General features: G+C 39.2%; 1 protein-coding gene across 17 annotated transcripts in view; it reads left to right on the top strand.

Annotated features, from left to right (window-relative positions):
• PDLIM5 (PDZ and LIM domain 5) overlaps positions 1-17,138 on the top strand; it is a 423,776-nt gene that overhangs the window by 358,859 nt on the left and 47,779 nt on the right. For all 17 annotated transcript variants that reach the window (XM_029597605.1, XM_029597592.1, XM_029597612.1 and 14 more), the window contains 2 exons: positions 4,401-4,581; positions 13,676-13,796. In XM_029597605.1, coding sequence (XP_029453465.1) covers positions 4,401-4,581; positions 13,676-13,796 — 302 coding nt within the window. The remainder of the gene's footprint in view (positions 1-4,400; positions 4,582-13,675; positions 13,797-17,138) is intronic.

Here is a 17,138-nt window from a genome sequence, read left to right as displayed (position 1 = left end):
TAGTATTTTGTAGGCATTCTTCATTATACATGCAACTTGTTTTTCAGTCTAAGTGTACAGAAAAAGGCATATCTTTTTAAGTTAGGGAAATAATTCAACAAATAGTACATTAAAGGTTACTAAGCCTTCGTGCCCTCTGTTCCCTGCTAGAATGGAAGAGTCCCAGCTGTCATGTGTGCCCCTCTTCAAGCACCAGTATGCATTTTCTGTGACTGACAGAGCTGTAAATACAGGCACACAGGCCTGACTTATTAAAACCCCATACCACATGTTTTTTGTTACCCAGCTCTGTAAGTGCTAAGAAATTGCCGGCTTTTAAGCTAGTGTTGCCCTGATTTAGATGCATATCCGTTTAGTCAAATACGCTCGTGAACTTGGAGCACTTCCAACCTAGTTTTCTGCTGTTAAATTTTAAAATTTTGAGCAGGCCCTGAATATATTCCGATATCCAGTGAAAGAGCCCATCAGAAAAGGATGTTAAAGGAGAAAACAGCAAAACCTTTATTTGTTTAAAATTAAAAAAAAAAAAAAAATCTCTGGCATCTCACTGAGGTCATAGGACATGGTGATGACATCAGATAACTTTAAAGCTCCTCCATTAGCCAGCGCCCAATGAACACATTACAAGATATAAAGAATTTTAACAAAGTCTCGTGGTATCTGACCAATCACAAAGCCTGGGCTTTTTTTTCAATTATTTTATACTGTATTTAAAAAAAAAATAGCCCATAGTAGAAGTGAAATGGGCAGTAGAGCATGAATTCATAAAACAATGATATCCTCTTTCTAAGCTCCAGACTGGAGAGGAGCACAGCTGAGCGAAATCTTCAGAGGGAGCTGAACCAGAGCCCTTCTGGATTGAATTGCTGCCCTGCTACTGGTTTGTGATGTTAAGGATAACACAGGGCTTGAGTACCATCTGTGCACACAGATTGTCAGATGATTCCTCCTCCTTCCTGTTCCTCCACTTACCCAGTACCTTGGACACTTTCTTCTCTACGGTCACCCAAGCTTGTCTTTTTAATACAGGCAAATAGAAATTTGATCCTGCTTGAACCTGGAAGACTAGGCTTCTTCAGTGTCAGTCCTCTGTTAATGAATCCATTAAATTAGTCTGTGCTGACACTGTGAGAAGAGAGCATTTTGTTGTACATAAGGACATGTATTGTTGGATCTGTACATAACTGAAAGGGCACTGATGTAAAAAGGTGCTTGTACAGAGGCTGGAGGATATCAGGTTAGGTCAGTGTTTGCACTGTTCAGCCATCCTCCAGGGAACCAACCCCCAGTTTGAGGAGTGCAGGAATTCTGAATTTTTCTTAAAGGTACAGGAATAATTTTCCTACAGTCTGCTTTCTTTGACTGGTGCCTAAAGTTATTAGGCCATGTTTGTAGCCTCAGCTTTCAGAATGAAGTAAACTCTTATTCTTTTTGAGGCAGAGTAGTACTTATGTTTGTATGTGCTAGAGTCCTAAACTGTTGTCATATGTACATAGGTATTTCTCTACTTAAGATACCCCAGATTTCTCAAGAAAAAGAAAGAAAACCTTAAATGCTGATTGTTTTTTGTTTTTTTGCAACTACTGAAAATTCTTTTCTTTGCTCTTCATCTAAAACTGTCAGAAGCTGTAGGTTTCCACAAAGAGAATTAGAGCAATATTTACTATTTTGTTCATCTTTTTTTCATTGTCAACATATTTTCTTTTAGTTTTTTAAATACATGTATTAGAACTCTGCATTTAAAAAGCATGATATCAGTGTTGCCATCATATATTGTACATCCTTGCTTCAAGATGTCTGCATTAAGATGATTTTGCAGTCATGAATGCAGAAAGGCTGAGGAATTTTCTCACGATGCCCAGTTTTCATGGACCATTGAGCTACATGGCCATAATATACAAGTATTTTTGTATTTGTAGGTTAGAATAGTTGTGTTTTGCCAGCAAAGATCTTGAGATAGTGCATGCACTTCAGTTTTCTGAAGCGGCAACTAAACTGATAAAAGTAATTGGCAGCTGACTTGTTAGTTTAAGGAAGTATGTATTGTTTACAGTGGTATTTTCCATTGTGGGCCAAGTTTTTATACTTTTGGTTTAGACACCTATCTACTGTGCACACAGCCTAAAATCTTCCACCTGGGCAATCACTTGGTTCAACTTTGCAACCTTGTCAAATAAGTGAGTTTGTTCCTTTAAGAAAGAGATCCAAATACAACGTGTCTGTATTTAATAATGAGGTGAACTTATTTTAGATATCTGTGAGTCTAAAGTAACTGACATCAAATTCCTTCCCCAATTTCCTGTTGCCTTTTTAGCCCTCTTCTCCTTAAAGGTACATTTCAGGGTTTTTTTCAGGGTTTTTTTCTTTATGGCTCTTTAGTAGGTTATAGAGCTTCCAAAATCTCATTCAAAATCTAACTTGAGCACCATTTAAGTCTAACTTATAGCAAGCCTCAAGCCTCATGCTATTTTCTATGATGTTTTGCTACACATGTGTGGTAGGAAGTATAAAACATATGAATTGCTAGTTTTTTCTACAATATTATTGGTTCTTGTTGTCATGATCTAGACTTGTAAAAAGAAAATTCCTGGATTTTGGGTGGAATTTGATTGATCCATTATGATTTTTCAGCCCATGTTAAATATAAAAATAAGGAGGAGGGATAGCCTAGTGGCTAGAGCAGTGGACTATGAACCAGGAGACCAGGGTTTGAGTCCTGCTGTCGCTCCATGTGACCTTGCACAAGTCACTTTACCCTCCATTGCCTTAGGTACAAAAACTTAGATTGTAAGCCCTCTGGGGATAGAGAAATACCTACAGTAACTGAATGAGAACCGATGTGATATCTCAATTGAGATCGAAATGTCTGTATATAAAAATAATAAATAAATAAATAAGAAAACCATAAAGGATATGGGGGAAGTTAATTCCATGTGAGGGTACTTTTCCCTTTAAGAGGTACAATTTTAAAGTTTTTAATCTGCGTCTATGCATTTAAGAGTAGGCTATAACATGAGCGAATTTGCAGAATCCACATTAGTGGACTTTCGGTTAACTGAAAGTATGACCAAACTTTCAACCACATTAAATATTGATATCCTGTGGGGGAAGGAGGGCATTTCGAAGCTGTGGTTGGAAGCTACTCATCTACATTTGTTTACAAAATGTATGTGCATGCCGTGGTCCATTGTTCAACTCCATGTAAGTATACATACATGCATATTCTTAATTGCATTACAAGCTGATATTCAGAGACATTGTGGGCTGGTACCTCGTGTCTGAAAATCAAGCGGGTTTGTGCAGGCTGAACAATACACATGCACTTTTACAGTCAGGTACTCTATGGAAAATGTACCCCTAAATGCCGCAATCCATTTTTGAGTTGCCACTTAAGTGTAGTGTCTACAAATAACTGTGGTGCTTGCATTCAAAGGCTTTGTTACACAAACTCAAAAACTGGTCTGTCAGTGTGCACTGTAATCATTTTACAAAGCGCATATTAATATACCATACCTACCATGAGAGATGGGAAAATGGGGGAAGGAGGTTTAAGAAAGCTTTTAGCAAGCAATTGTAAATTCATGCCCAAATACGTGTTGGGGGCAATTAAGCTATGCAGAGTTCGGGTACTTGTCTTGGTTCCAGAGAAAAAACGAGGTTCTTAGCAGGTCGTGATGCTTTGTATTGGCAGTTATCAAGTGTTGATGGAGTAAAGTTAAATGAACATTTGCTAGTCTTGCTTTTGCTCAATCAGATAAAAGCATAATGTAATTGAGATAGCGATTAGCTGTTGCCAAATACTGTTGATGCAGGTGATCCAGAAGATGCTGTAAAGTGGAGAAGGGAAGGGAAAGATGGTATCCAAGAAACCAGGGTTTTAATAGGATTGACTCTAAACTTGTCTGCTTCCTTACAAGTTAAATTAATTTCTTAGAAATTTGATTTAGAAATGATGGCACAACAAAATATTTTTGTTTGTCCATGCGCAGTCTGTAGAAGGTAAATCATTTTTCATCATGCTCTTCAAAGCTCATAAAATTGCGGTCTGGATGCAAGTAAGTCTGAGTTGGCACCTAAAGTCCACCTTCGAAAAGAATAATCTTGTTAACTAACTTTCTTTACTTTTTAACCATTAGCTTGTTGTATGAAATACCCCAAGTTCTGTATGTTTGTCTTATTAGATGGTAAGCTCTTTGAGCAAGGATTGTCTTTTTTGTATGTTTGCACAGCGCTGCATATGTTGTGTAGCACTATAGAAATGTTAAGTAGTAGTAGTGGTTTGTGTGGTAGACAACAAATATAAGTCAATAGAACACCTTTCAGAAGCCTTAGAGAGTCGGACTTTTCTACCTGTGCTCCGTGGGTTTTATGACTGTGGTAGATTCCTTTTATTTTAACAGAGGGCCCTTTCTGTTGGCTTTGGGGAAATCTTGGCATCCTGAAGAGTTCAACTGTGCCCACTGCAAAATCAGTATGGCGGAAACTGGATTTGTGGAAGAGAGAGGCGCCTTCTATTGTGAAGTTTGCTATGAGAAATTCTTTGCACCTGAATGTGCCCGCTGCCAGAGGAAGATCATAGGTGTAAGTATTTTAACTATGTTCAGAGAAAACCAAAAGTGTTTGTGTTTCAATTTACCGAAGCCTTGGATTCCGCGATATCCTTTTCTTTTTTTTTTATTTAAAATAAATTTATTAGGACAATCTTTAAGGTATTTAAAAAAAAAAAAAAATCAACATTAAGTAATACAATGGGAAAGTAAAGTCCATATCATCCAGTAATAAAGCGGATCCTATCAAGAAAATACACAGATTACCCATATACCGATATTTTTTAAAGAAAAGGACAATTGGTACCAACCCTGCCAAAGTCTATAATTTAAAGCAATCTTCAGCTAGTTCCATTTATTTAATAGCAGTGGCACAGGTCTTAGATGAAGAACTTCTGCTCTTTCTCTGTTAGGTGGTCAGGGTCGGGAAAAAAAATCATATTTATTTCCAAAATAATTCACCACATATTTAGCTGTGAGTTTAAGAATAAACTCAGCTTCTAATGGCTTGAGTTGCCTTAGAGAAGTCAGAAAAAAAAAAATTTTAATACCTCAAATTAAGGCCTCCCCGTTCTTAAAAAAAATAAAGTATTGGACATCTAACGCCATAGCAAAAGATACTAAAAAGCTATCCTAAACAACACTTTCTCACATTAAGTTTCCAACAGACCTGACACATCTAGAAGTTTCTTTGTCCCAGTGTATCTGTACCTTCCTCAGTCTGGTTTATTTACCTCACCTAGGAAGGAATATAATAAACTTTAAATATTGGTGTTATAATATATAATGGAATTTTGAGGACCTCTGCAAAATATTTGTTGAGCAAATCATGAAGTGTAACAAACTTGACAATAGGAAAATTAGCAAACCAAAGTTTTGTATAGCAGATAGCTATAGATTAGATTTTGAAAATGCTACTTATAATGTTCTTAAGGCCCACTAAAGCATTTCCTTTGTTGTCTGTACCTCCTAGCCTATTTTTTCTCACTCTTTCCCTCAAACTCCTCTCCCCGCTTTAAAAAAAAAAAAAAAGTTACTTGCTTTTGAAGTGGTGGAATTGCTGGAAATTCTAATAATTATAAGGTCAATATTGTATTATTCCACATTTTGCCTTCAAGCAAGGTTACCATATTTTTGGTAGGCAAATCTGTAACCCTTGCTGTCGTCATTCTAGTGGTAAGAAAGTACTTTATGAGAATATAAGGGGGTGCCTAATTCAGTGCCTTACTAGCTGTGTCGCCCCTTGGTGATATGGCAGCCATGGCCTCAGCTGGCCTGTTTGCCAGCTATAGATGTTAGAGAACTCAACCCGACCCAACCCCTGTAATGATACTATGGTAACTGGGTATATTGAGGAGGTGTGCCTCTCCCATGTAGGGAGAAGATTTGACTCTGAATAAAAGATTCTGCACCCAAGTGATGCAGGGCAGTAAGGAGATAGCATTCCAGGAGTCGGGGTTCTCAGGGTATCCATCTCTCCACAGAGTGGTGCTGTTGGTTCCAGGAAGGAGGAGTGTGAAGCTGTTCCTGTTTCATGGGACCGCGGCTGACACCCAGGGATGAAGTTGTTGCCAGGCCTTGCTAGGAGGAATGAGTCTAGGAGCCTAGAACAAAGGGGAAAGTCTGGGATTCCAGTGTATGGAATCCAGAGGCTCTGGAAGCAAGGCCTGAGAGAGTTTTGGTGCAGTGTGTGTTTCAAGGAGGACTGGTCTTCTGCTGGGGTTCTTGGAAAAGGAGCATCATCCAGCAGAGGACTTCAGCCAGAGCTCAGCCACATCATAGAAGCTTTGGAAAGGGAAGGTGTGATAGCCTGCCCTACTGAACAAGTGTCGGTGACAAACCCTGGGGAGGTAGACCTGAAGGACAGGAGTGCATTTCCTGAGAGGGACTGAGTTTATTTTTTTTATACTGAATTTTGAACTTAAGTTGCTGCATGCTGCATTATCAATCGACGTGCCAGAGATGTTGGATTTAGTTTTTATCTGCCACCAATAACTACTTTTGGGGTCACTTTTCAAAGGGTTTTTAAGTTCCTAACTTTTGAAGCTAGGATCCTAAATTGTCTGGGTTGGAAATTTACTAGGCCGCAGTGCTTAATTTAGACTCCCAGTTTCACTAGGAGCCTAAATCTAGGATCCTAAAAAAAAGTACGTGGCTACACGGAAACAAAGTTAGGAGTGTAGCACTGATTTTCAAAACTAGGGAGCTAATTTAGATTCCTTAATCCAAGCAAATGAATAGCAGGCCTAAATTTATGGAACCTAAGTTTCAGGGTCCTAATTTTTTGTGAATTTTCAGCGAAACACTTGCAGGTGAATTTTCAAAGGAGTCAAGCATGTAAATGTAACATACTATTCTAGTAATTTCCAAAAGTCATTTACCCGCATTAAGTGTACTTAGTGCAGGTAAACCCTATTGATAATTCAATGGCATATCCTGTAGCAATTTTCAAAAGCCCATTTACATGGGTAAAGTGCATTTATATATGTAAAACCCAGTTTTAAGCTTGTAAATATTTTGCAAATCAGGCCATTGGGCTTATGAAAATAGGTGCCAAACTTAAGCATCTAACTTAGGAGCCTAAATTTAGGAACTCAGCTCTTTTTGAATATCAGCCAATTTATTTTTGAACAACAGTTTGGGAGTCTGTGTGGTTATTTTCTGATTGGGATGATGAGCAGCATGAGAAATCCCTAAGGGCGCTGAAAGATTCCTTTCTTCCCCCACACCTGTGCCTGGTCTGTGAGCCATCCCAGTGAGCCCCCGAAAGTGAAAATACACGTGTATTTTTTACTTTTATAAAATTCAGAATTCACGAATAGAGACTACTTACACGCGTGTTTGGAAATTCACTTTAAACTATGCAGTTTCCTGATACCTGAGAAGTCCAGGCAGGTTGTAATAGCTTGAGACTGGCATCAGGATCTCTGTTTGTATTCTTTTCAAAATGTAAAACTTTTTCAGCCTTTTAGACTGATTTGATCTTCTATCTCTATTTCATTCTGTTAATGAATAAGGCCTTTTGCTTCTTTTTTTCTGTTCCTGTTGAGGTGCATTACTATTTTTTTCTTCTAGTCTTGATGGCATTAGTCTCTCTCTGCCTTACCCTCCTCCTAGTATGTTTGCCTCCTAGCAGTTCATATTTTGTCCATCTATCTCACTCCCTCATTCTGTTTCTCCTTCCAATGTCTCATCTCCAATCTTTTTTAGTGTTTTTGTCATCATTTTTGTTCATTCATTTATTTATTTATTTAGTGCTTTTGTTATACCGACATTCATGATACAGATCATATCACATCGGGTTACATGGAACAAGGGGGAAATAACGTTAACATAAACATGAAGATAGCGAAAGTTACAAAAAAAACCAGGGGTTCTCGAACTGGGAAGAAGCGGAGCCAGTGGCAGAGGAAACTCAGAACTAAACAATATCAATACAACAGTATCTACAATAGCTGTAAGGGGGTGCGGTGACTAGAGGGCCTTGGAGTGTGGCTGTAGCTGGGGAGGTCCCAGATTAAGGGAAGGCTTGTTGAAATAGCCAAGTCTTGAGTTATTTTCTGAACGTCAATAGACAGGGTTCTTGTCTGAGGTCAGGGGACATAGCATTCCATATGTTTGGTGCTGCTGTCGAGAAGGCTCGCTCTTTCATTTCCCTCCCTTTAGTCCTTTTTTTTCCCCATTTTAATCTGCTGTCCTCCTGTATTGTTTCTCTGTCTTGCTTGTCTCGCCTGTGCCATGGAGGACAGGCGAATGTTCATTGGCCTCCAGCCGGCTTCCATTAGTCCTCCTTGGGAAGGGGGGGTAGGTACAGGAAGGAGAGGACTCCCTGTGCCCAGTTATCTCTTGTGTGTTCTTTGTGGAAAAGGATCGGTATGGGGAGGGGAGAATTTTTTTCTCCATCCTCAAAAGTACAAGCATTGGATTATGGAGGCTGAGAAGAGATTAAAATTCTAGTGTGGTTGGGGGGGAGGATTTCTTCTCTTCCTCTTCCAAAAATGAAAAAATCAGTCTTGGTGAAGAGGTACAGGCTTCCCCCAACCTTATGGGGATCATAGTGCTTCCCTGTATTAGTGATGAGAGACTGCTTTTCCCAGAAGAACTGATATTGAGTTGCTAAGGTGAATCAAATGCAATAAAAACATTCTGGATAGATTTGGAGCAATCAAGGATGTTTTTCCAAAACTGAGATCTTTGCTAAATTTATTTTCAAGCCAGCCTATTAGTTTGGGATAGACTTCTTACATGTCATGGATAAGTTTCTTCATACAACCAGCTGGACTGCTGTCCTTCCCCGTGCCTTGATTGATTTATCATAGTTTGTTTATAGTTTTGGGGTGAAGTAGAAGGATACATAGTACAGTGGAACTTTTGGTATTCAGACTGTTGGTTATCCAACTCTTTAAGGGCATAAATTGGAGGGTCTTCATAATGCAGTATGGTTTTCATATTAATGCACACATTTGATTCTACTACTGCTGTCAAACTAATAATACTGTATATTTGAGAACAAAGGTTGTTTTTGGAAACATATCCATTAATAATATCTTAGATACTTTATAGATCGACAGTAGTGTTAAAAGACATGAGTAGATGAGGCTTAATGACCTATGTACTTCATTCTTTTGTGTTCTGTGGGCTTCTAAATAAACGTGATCCAGCACAATTAGATAACATACGGAAAAATCTACTGAAAATACTTAATGCCTTTCTAGGAATAACAATTTTAGGAACAACTGTGGAATTCTTTGTTCACAGCATGGGGTTCCTTCAAAAGTAAACACACCACAATATTGCTAAAACTGACCCCAGCTTGAGTACAAAAACAAGTATGAGATGTTATTTAAAAATATCCTTTCAACCTTTAAAAAAAAGACTGTCACGGGCAACTCTACCAGAGCTTCCTAAGTGATAGCCATCAGTGATGAAAAATGCAGTAGACAGCATAGCAGTTCAGTGAGTATCTGGTTGCTGAGTTTAGAAATTTGAGCTTTGGGGAATTGATATGTATGGAAGAAAGGGGGCAGAGGGAGAGGTGGAAAGAAATGTCATCTGTCTCCATATTGCAAATTAACCACTTAATTAATACCGATATCACAGTGAAGTGGCTCTAGTGACATTTACAGTTCTAAGACGATTCACATTGCTTCTCAATTACAAAATCTTTCTGGGCTATTGTTATTGTAGTAGGAGGAGTATTTTTTGCCTGGCATGAACAGTGCTGTACAAGGAAACTTCAGATAGTCGATCCAGGGATACACTGAATGATTAACATGTTTTTAATCACACCGGTGTAATAACTAAGGGAGTGACCCACCCCCTCCTCCAGAGGTTGGAATGTTCAAGAACCAGACAGCGACAAGCAAATTGGGGGGTATTAACAGTAATAGTCTTAAGGGTAGATCGCAGTAGTCGTGGTGAGATTATTGGAAGCTAATGACGATTTTCACTGATCGTATATGGAGACTGAGTATGGTAGGGTAGGGAAAAAGTGAATGAGAGAAGTAAGGAACATTGAGACAAGAGCTGGAGTCTTAAAAAAAATTAGAAAAAGGGGGTAGAGAGAGGGGGTAGAGAGAGGAGCAGAGCTTGTTCTTGGGAGAGTGTAGAGTAAGAAATCAGAATTGAAATGTAGAGGAAGGCAAAGTTCAAGGAAAGAGAGCAGAAGACTGAATCTAGGCGAGGGAACTGAAGTTCAGTGAATAGGATTGCAGTGCTGGGAGGAGAGAGAGGTAAATAGGGATAGATATCTAGAAGAAAGAAATCATTGCCACTGTGCTCTGGATGGATTTCAAAGGAGACAGGTATGAAGATGCTTAACTTGCCTTTCAGCAAAAGTCAGTAGTCAAATGACAATATGTAGCAAGCCAGTCACATAACTGTGGTAAAACACAGACCATAAAATGTTTCTTAGTCTTATGGTTCCTACGAAACCACTGTGGAAGACTTAGCCAAGGCTATAGAGCAAGCCATATTATCTGCCCACTACTGGAAACCCTTTGATTGTGTTGGCAGGATACGAGGAATAAAGGGTGGTTAAAATAATCAGCTTAGATGGGACAAATCACTCTTTATTAATTAGGATCTTCTGTAAATGTAGTCCAGAATTAGATTTGGTGTTCATTGCACAATTTGATAATCTCAGATCATTATTTGGGAGGTTTTGCAGGTTGTGATTTGTGAATCATAAGTTGTTTTTTTGCATTTCTTTATGCTGTCCACATATCTACATAAATAAGTCCACATGGCCTATGATTCAGTAAATTAGTCTCACAAAGATTCCCAAAACCTGATTTGTGAATAGCAGGATAGGGATTGCAAAAAAAAAACAAAACAACCCAGATAATTAGTTGGGTGTTTGATTTTTAATTTGTCTCGCTCTCTCTGAGTAAGAACCAAGATGTACATCTCAAGTTCTAATTGAATCCTTCAAAAAAAAAAAAAAAAGATCTGTAACCCTCAAACAGAAATATAGACTATGACAAAAGGTCTTGTGTGGGTGTTAGAGGATTTCCTAAAACACCAGGGAAAACCTATTGCGATACCGAAGAAGAAAACCACAAAGCAGGTGGTACCATACAACCCAGAGCAAACTTCCACTGGAGTATGAATTGCTGAAAGGCGCATTCCCTGCTCCTCCAGTACCAGCTTCCCAGCAACCATGTCGTCTGATGACACAAGCCGATGCCATTGCAGGCTCAGTGCGGAGGCAGGATCAGCCACAAGGGGCAATAACAAAGAGGGGTTGCCTCTCTGGGAGGGAAGAGGAGGGGAAGGATGTTTTGGGGAGGGAATGGTATAGGAGTTTGTCCCTTTCCCTTGTGAGAGGAGGGGAAAGGAAGGGGATAGCTATTAGCTTTTTTTTTGATTAGTTATGATATATATGCTATTGCATTTGATATAATGTTGTATGCGATGCATACGTTTTGAAATGCTGTTACCACCAAACGAAGAGAGCGTGAAGAAATTGGAGTAGTCCTTACAAAGGGTATTTATTAGCAGAAGTTGTTGAATCTTTATTAGAACTCTACAATCTTATTGAATTAAAAAGGTCCACCTAGACAGAGGTGGTGTCCCCCGACCTGGTCACCATGTTTCACCCCACGGGCTGCATAGGGAGGGACCGTTAAGGACAATTCAAATAGGCCGATATCTGCTGTTACCCTTTGTAAGGACTACTCCAGTTTCTTCACGCTCTCTTCTTCTGGTGATTTCCATATCGGGCGCAGAACTTTTCTCCCACTCTGGAGCCCTTGTTGGAATAGGATGACACAAAAATGAAAAGTGTAATGTAATGAAGCAAAAACTAGTAAGAAGCACACTTCAAACAGAAACTCAAAAATCTTGTAACAGAGCCCACTGCAAAATATAGCAGCACAAATCACGGGACTCCACAGCTGTCCACATGGGAAAGGCACACAGCCTAAGGGATTCATGTTCCTCTGTTGACTTAAGAGCAGAATTAACACATCCAGGAGGGCCATGTGGAAGTCCCTTGGGCTATCCAAATCTTTAATCATTTCTAATGGCTTTATGATGCTGGGTATTTTTGAAGCTCCCTTTTAGCATCCTGATTCTGAAGTCATTGATGCAGTGGTTGTGGTTTGGAAAATCGCTCCCCTGCAGGTGTATCGCCTTGCTCTTTGCTGTGATCCTTGTGTCTGTGAAATGTTATTCTTCTCTTTAATACCTGACATGGCTTTCCCTCGTCACTTTTTCCCATTGGAAAATGTTTATTTTCTTTCTGTCCATTTTCTGTCATCTGTAAATATATCACCACCCACACCCCAATTAATTTATTTTACAATTCTTCACAGTTTTTAAAAAATATACCACCACACCTCCATTTGCTTAAAATATTGGACAAATTAATTCCTAGCTCGTTTTATATTGAACCAAATGAAGGGAACAGATGGGTCAGGTACACAATTCATAGTTGACGAGTGCCCTCAAAATGCAATAGTAGTCTTTGTTAGGGGTGAGGATTTTTTTTTGAGGGGGGGGGGGTTACACACCCAGCACAGTAATCCTTTGTTTTTTCATGACTTAATCCAAAAAGATATAGATAGATTGATATTTTAAAGATGCTGAGTCCTCTTTTTTTTTCCTGCTGAGCCAGGCTGGCACAAATAGTGATCTCTCTTTACTTAATACACTGCTCTAAAACCTTATTCCCTAAGCTGTCCTTCTCCAGAATATAACATTTCAGGCAGCTGTTTGTGCTGTATGCACATAAGCAGTTTTAAACAGCCATCTGGCATTTTGCATAACATGAGAACAGAAGCTTGAATGCAAATGCAAATCTTTTATCTGTGTAGTGGGATGAGTCGTGTACAATACCAGTTTGGAGAAGTTATCGGGCTGCCCAGTGCAGGAGACAAGTCTGTGCTATGAAACCTGAGACTCCATAGTTTTGAATTCCTTTCCTCTCCCTCTGATTACATGTGACCTGACCCAACTACCTGAGGTATTCTGACCCAGATCAAGTAGTCCATAAGAATCATTACGATATGCACAGACCACCTGAATTCTAATAATATCTGTTAAAAACAGCTTAGAAATTGTCCTCTGGTACAGAGAGATCCAGGACGCAGTTTGCAAGTTTCATTCCACTGCGTGTTTCATAGTTTCTTTCGTTCATTTGTAAAAGAAGGGTAGCAAGAGCCAGAAGGGAAAGGAGAATCTCACAGATTTCCTCCTTTTCTGGATGCCCTTCTGCCTTGGCCAAAAAGCCATCATGCTAACAAAAATAAAGTAGGCAGCAAAAACTGGAGCCCGCATTCTGTCAAGTGTAGTTTAGAGACTAAATCAACTTTAATAAAATAAGGTACCTAAAATTTGAATGCCAGCCATCTTTCTACATTGCATGTTAAGGGGAAAAAAAGGCATTAGATGGGCTAAGAAGACTGACAGACATTTTATCAAAAATACAAACCTTTTTAAAATGCATGGAGCAAGCAAAATTGTAGATAGGTCAATTATTTATAAGTTTCTCATATAACAGTGCCTTGAGAGTCACAAAGAGAGAGAACAGCCAAGTATTATTCTATAAGACGTCGTTAAGCACAGACATTCTACACTTCACAATATTTTTATTGATTAATGCTTCTTTTCTCCTACTCTAACAGGAAGTCATCAATGCTTTGAAGCAGACTTGGCATGTTGCCTGTTTTGTATGTGTGGCTTGTCATAAACCTATCCGTAATAATGTCTTTCACTTGGAGGATGGAGATCCCTATTGCGAGATGGGTAAGCTGTGTTTTTATATTTTGTGATTTGGCACAACAAGCCATTCTCCTGAAATATGTGGTGTCTGTTAGGGGTGTGCATTCGTTTCCTACGTATTTGTAATCCGCAACATATAGGGCCATATTTGTTGTATTCGTGGGGAAGAGAAACATATCGCGATTCCCCACGAATACAACGAATCTTCGCCAAATTATTCGTCCATCTAAAGAGGCAAATTTAAACAAACCCCCCACCCTCCTGACCCCCCCCCAAGACTTACCAAAACTCCCTGGTGGTCCAGCGGGGGGTCCGGGAGCCATCTCCTGCACTCACACCCTCAGCTGCCGGTATTCAAAATGGCGCCGATAGCCTTTGACCTTCTATGTCACAGGGGCACCGGTGCCATTGGTCAGCCCCTGTCACATGGTAGGAGCAATGGCCAGCGCCATCTTGTCAGGAGGGTGGGGGCTTGTACTTAATTCAATTTTAGCCGGGAAACGAATAAGAATTAACACATGTACGTATCGGGGGCCCCCCTTGCCGAATGCCCCCCAACGATTACGAATCCCGATTGCAACATATGGCGTCCCTCTGTACATCCCTAGTGTCTGTTTCTATTTATTTATTGGTTTGTTTCGCTTGAGTGGTTTTTTTATGCCCTTTTGAACTTCCAGTTCAATTGGAATCAGCCTGTCCTGCTGCTACATTGTCATAAATTTTCATCCTCAGCTACCCGCAACTTTTCCTCACCATTTTAACCCTCTTCCTCTTCCCATCTAACTCAGCTGTTGCTAAAATCACCCTGAGTTCCCAAGGGAGCACACACCAAGGCTCCTCTGGGAACCTAGTAGATACACATGCTGAGCCTAGCCACTAGGGCTCACTGCTGTGTGTGATGTCTGGAAATTCCCCCACCCACAGAGGTTGTAAATGCTGCCTCTGCAGCCTCTCTAATGCCTGCTGACCTGTGGAGTAGAAACCAAGTTGTGGAATTGAATCAGATGACTCAGTAGTAGTGCTGCAGGTTATCACATTAGCCCCAATACGCTTATTCAGATTTCACTCTTCTGTTAACTTTAATTACATTAATTTATATTCCACCCAATTACTAGGAGTTCTGTTCTGGGTGGATTACAGTAAAACAAATAACTTAAAACAACAATAAAATAGCCAACAACATCAACAGCACAATATAAAACCATTTGGAATAAGACAAAATCATAAATGCTTCCTTCACCCAAGTGTAAAAGCTTCCCAGAATAAATAAGTTTTAAGACATTTTTTAAACCACTTCTTCCAAAGAGTTTAAAAGAAAAAGCACATCGGCTTGTCTCTCGTAAGCGAGCTATCTTTGCCCTGGGAATAGTAAAAAATAATTGACTGGCTAAATGCAGAGCGTGAGTGGTATCAGGTTATTTGCTCTTTGTGGATTTGCTGTTTTCCTGTTTTATATCTAGCACAATGTCCAACTATATGTGACACTGGGCTTAGATGAGATAGGTGAGTGAGAAATCTAAATGTCTGTTCAGCCTCAGTTTGGAACTGTACTCAAGCCAACAGGTTTAGGCTGTTGCCCACAATTGGAAGTGCTGGCTGTGGGCAAACATACTTCTTCCACTGCTATGGTCCAGCCTTCATTAAGTGGGACCATATTGCAGGTAAAGAAAGAAGTGCAAAACTTGGTTGTGTAGTGAGATTAATTTAAATATTTCTTCACACATCTCAAAAACTGTCAGCAAATAATTTAGCTGTAACATCTCCCTGTAAATGATTTATATTGCTGTGTTTTTTTGGGGGTTTTTTTTTTTTTTTTTACTCATTGTGTTTTTTAAATTTGTTTTAGTTTGGTTTTATTTTATCTTATTTTAGGTAATTGTATTATTAGAACTGTTTGAATGTAATTTTAATTTAGTTTTATTATATTCCCCTGGTTTGTTTTATCTCTGTTTTATCCTTTTTGGTTTTTAATGCATCCCCACTTGGTTAACATGATTTACAAGCGGTCTATAAAATTTTAATAAATAGTAATAATTATTATTATTCCATCTATGCCTATTCCCAGGATTCTCCTTGGCCTTCAGAATTTTAAATACTAGGTTATTCCTGTATCTTTTGACCTTTAGATTTTAAATCCAGCTTATTCCTTTGTCCTTTAAAATGTAAATACTAGATTATTCCTTATCCTTGTCCTTTAGAATTGCAAAACTAGTTAATACTGTCTTTATGCCACCCTCCCTTCCCAACTCCCACCCATCTCAAGCACCTTTTCTGATTTATAGACTGTTATCCCACAAGAGGAAGATTTTCACAACAAGAATCAATTACAGATTTAGATAAAACAAGGGGATAACCCTACCCTTTAAATCCCTTGTCCCCTTGCTGGTCATTGATAATTTCGCATAAACTAGAGATGTGCAAAGCCTGAACCTTTAACGTTAGCTCGCATTAACCTGAAAATGAATTTTTCCCAAAATTTAAGGAAAAATTCATTCGGGGTTTACCATGACTTATCCGGCTAAAATCTAGCTGTATATATGGCTCAATATTCAAAACTTGTCATCAGCTGGATAACTTGTGAGTTATCCGGGTAAATGCCTTTGAACATGGGCCCCGCTATTGAGCAGGTCTAAAGTTAACCAGATAAATGTATTCAGCTGCTGAAAATCCCAGAAAAGTTAGCTGGACAGCAACTGAATATGGACCTCCAAAGGTCTATACATAACTAACTCCTGGTAAACCAGGAAGGCGTACCAGAGCAAATCAACAAACTAAAGAGTAACAAATAACTGGGGCTAAATGGTAGACACCCCAGAGTTCTAAAAGATCTCAAAAGTAAAATTGCAGACTTGTTACTACCAATCTCTAACTTCTCATTCAAATTAGCTATGATACCTGAGGATTGGAAGGTGGTCATCTTAACACCCATTTTTAAAAAGGGCTTAAGGGGGGTGATCCAGGGAACTGCAGATTGGAGAGTCTGACATTAGTACTGGGCAAAATAGTAGAAGCTATTCTGAAGAACAAAATAACTGGCCATGTGGTTAAGGCACAGACTAATGGGACCAGATCCAATATGAATTTAGCAAAGGGAAATCTTGCCTTACAGATCTGTTAGATTTTTTGAAGGAGGTTAACAAATGTTGACAAGGGTGAATCATTTGTTATAGTGTATTTGGATTTTCATGAGAGGTTCATCAGGAAATTAAAAAGGCATGGATTAGTAGGTAATAATCCTATTGTGGGTTGGTAACTGGCTAAAGGATTGGAAATAGAGAGTCAGGCTGAATGTTCATTTCTCTCAATAGAGAAAGGTAAGTAATGGAGCGCCCTAGGGATCTGTACTGGGACCGGTGCTTTAATATA

This window comes from Rhinatrema bivittatum, chromosome 1 (genome assembly GCF_901001135.1).
Source record: "Rhinatrema bivittatum chromosome 1, aRhiBiv1.1, whole genome shotgun sequence".
In the NCBI taxonomy this organism is placed as follows: Eukaryota; Metazoa; Chordata; class Amphibia; order Gymnophiona; family Rhinatrematidae; genus Rhinatrema; species Rhinatrema bivittatum.
This window is presented reverse-complemented; position numbering and strand designations above follow the sequence as displayed.